At 35.2% G+C, this 3,116-nt stretch overlaps 1 protein-coding gene across 1 annotated transcript in view; it reads right to left on the bottom strand.

Moving 5' to 3' along the window:
* Window positions 1-475: 475 nt before the first annotated feature.
* Window positions 476-3,116, bottom strand: part of LOC100648310 (muscle-specific protein 300 kDa) — an 80,488-nt gene continuing 77,847 nt past the window's right edge. The window contains exons 40-42 of the mRNA XM_048407789.1: window positions 2,732-2,836; window positions 2,274-2,579; window positions 476-1,822 (exon numbers count right to left, since the gene is read on the bottom strand). Coding sequence (XP_048263746.1) covers window positions 1,619-1,822; window positions 2,274-2,579; window positions 2,732-2,836 — 615 coding nt within the window. The 3' untranslated portion in view covers window positions 476-1,618. The remainder of the gene's footprint in view (window positions 1,823-2,273; window positions 2,580-2,731; window positions 2,837-3,116) is intronic.

Genomic DNA, 3,116 nt, shown 5'->3' with positions numbered 1-3,116 from the left:
GATGTCGGTGGAAACGAAGACGAAAGAATTATTTAGAAAACATGATCATCGAGGAGTAAGAACGAGAATATCTGCAGACAAGAACACTCCGTGTAACACTGTCGTATTTTTAGCTCACGTCCGACTTTATTTTAATGCGTTTATTTTGGGCACGCCAAGTAGTCTACGTATATGTGATATAAAGAAAAAAGCAACCGGCAATTTATCTATCAAGAGCGAATCAAAATTTACGATCGAGCAATTAATTTAAAAAAAAGAAAATAAAATATAAGAAAATAAAATAGCGATGCTGAATAGCGAAACAATTAAAATTTCCACGAGACACTATTTTGAATACTTTTCTAATAGCAAAATTGGGAAACGAAAGACGTTTCGTCGTTATTTTACATATACACAAATACATAACTGTCTACATGTACATAGAACTCGTAGAATTTCTTGGTGATATCCAGGGATAAATAAAAAAGGGGGGAGATGGGAATTAATGAGAATACTTTAATTACAGCATGAAAAAAATTACAGAGTAACTGTATTAACATTCCATAAACAAATGCTGCACCTATACAATTACATTCATTACCTTAAGCTAAAAGAAACATAAAAAGTGATAGTTTTATATATAAATAAATACACCGTGAAGTTGTGAGAAGAATGAACGATGACAGTGCGATGAGCGTAAAATGACGGTGTAATGGCGGGCTGATAATCATAGTCATTTTTCATAAATTATAAAAGACTCTAGATATTTTTAGTGGTTCACTTTGTTATGTCGCTTAACACGCCTATGATATTTAACCCGCCATATTCGTTGCATATGATGAGAAGCTCAGATGAGAAATAAACGCAATGACATAAAGATAAATAAAAGTAGATGAAACGACAAGTGTACTAGAACCTTATCCTGTCATAATTTACCCATTAATAAATATCGTGCAAAATGATACGTGATACAACAAACATGAATTACTACGTTAAGAAGCAGAAAGGAAACAAAAAGAATGTTACATGCTTGACTATATCTATCACCCTATTACCATTATGTATTTACTAAAGTATAAGATACAGGCAGTATTATATGTATATGTATACCATTTCTTAATATATAATACATACTCTGTACACATCCTTATTATTCTTGTAGTAGATCTCTTGCATCGACAAGAGACTGAATAATTCCTTTTATTTTACTCCCAATCCCAAAATAGACTAGAACTTGACTAGAAATCGATTAGAAATTTGACCAAAGTTTACCTATCTTTAAATTTTAAATTAATCCATGGTGCTACATTTATATGTCCGTATAAATATAATAAATAAAAATAATTCGTATGTATAAATATATATATATAATAAATATTTGCTAAATATTCCTTTTCAATTTTTAATTTCTCATTTCATATTTCTCGATTCCCTGCTTCAATAATCGTATTGCATGAAATATGTTAAATTGAAAAGTCAATCATGACGCTACGTCTATTCGTATAAATGTAAATAAGTATTATGTATTATGTAATGAATATTCGTTAAATAATTCTATTCAGCTCTAGTTTCGTTTCTTTTTTCGTTTGAATTTTCTTTCATACTCCTAGAACTCTCTGTTTCTGTATCATCGTGTATTTCACGAGACTGTTGCGCGAAGACCAGCGAAGTTTGCGAAAGCCCCCGTGCATTGGAAAACGTTGGATACCTGCTGCCTTTGCTGCAGTCGCGACATCACTTCCAACAGCGCATTCTTCAGGACCTTTGCCAGCGTGCTGATTTCTGGCAACGATTCAAGCTCCGACACCCGCTGCGCGTGACTGCTCAGCTCGTCCTGTAAAGCCTGTCCCGGCACAGAGACACACAGACAGACGTTTTATATGCGTGATTCCGCATATCGTGGTTTCGTTTAAAAATAAATCGTGCACGCCGCCATTCTAAAACGGGGGATTACGAGATCGTCGACCAGGTCCGTGTGTTGTAAAAATCGCGATCAACTATCGTGTCTGATATTTGCCAATTTTTCTTAGCAATAGGAATAAGAATGGAGAATCGTGATATGAAAATTCTGAGTTTATGAGATGCAAGCGATTTCGATTTGCATGATTTTTGGAAAAGAACAGAGGATCGAGAAATATTTGAACGATATTTACGTTCAGTGAGAATCAATAGAATTTTTGTAAACGCTCGCAAACACGTGTCGAATATTCCTCGATTCTCTGTGTACAATTCAAAGTGTCATCGTACCATCACCCACGAAGCCTGAAAATAAATTTTATTTCGTATAAACGCACCTTGTTCGTGGTAGTCGGTTGTTGTTGCTTCATACCGGCCACGATATTCTTCAGCCAGCTATCCGTTTCATCCAAGAATTTCTTGTATTCGTGGATATCGTGGCCGCGTTGTTCTTGTTGGCCACGCGCTCTTTCCAAAGTAGCGCGTCCTTGTTCCGCTTGCGATAAAAGGGTGGCGATGCGAGACTGAACTTCTTCTAGACTCGACAGAAGCTTCTGTGCTTCCAAATCGGCTGGAATTTTACGCAATTCTTCTTCTAAATGACCCACTTCCTGATCGTATCCTTGGAGCTCCGTTATTAAATTCTGAAAATCATTTCGATAGTTTAAGTCACAGAATAAATGAAATGTCCGAATATACATCTGTGAAAATTTGAAATAAATATATAATAAAATAATTTTCTAAAAAGGAAGATATTGGAAAATATTATAAGATCGCTTTTTGCGCATAATCTCACCGTGATTGCAGACAGCATAGAGTCTATGCTATCTCGTGGCAAGTAAGTTCCCTTTAGGTTCGATAGACTCAACTGTAAAACCATTAGGCGCTCCTGTATGATATCCTGTAACATAGGGATGTATTAATGAACGTGAAGATTGATTGTGGCGAAGAAAATATGCCGTGCACGTCCGATACCAGTCTGTTAATCGATGGATTAGAGGAACTCGTCGAATTTGTAGCAAATCGTAACACGGGGGCACAGACAGAAAACACATAAATGTATCAAAAAATGCTGCAATTTCTTTAATTTTAATGATTAAACAAATTTAGAAGATATAGCTATATTCATGCAGATTTGATAAAAGAATCAAGAAATTGTTATAACGATATAGGGCGCTCTA

The sequence above is a fragment of the Bombus terrestris genome, chromosome 1 (assembly GCF_910591885.1).
Source record: "Bombus terrestris chromosome 1, iyBomTerr1.2, whole genome shotgun sequence".
NCBI classification, from domain to species: Eukaryota; Metazoa; Arthropoda; class Insecta; order Hymenoptera; family Apidae; genus Bombus; species Bombus terrestris.
This window is presented reverse-complemented; position numbering and strand designations above follow the sequence as displayed.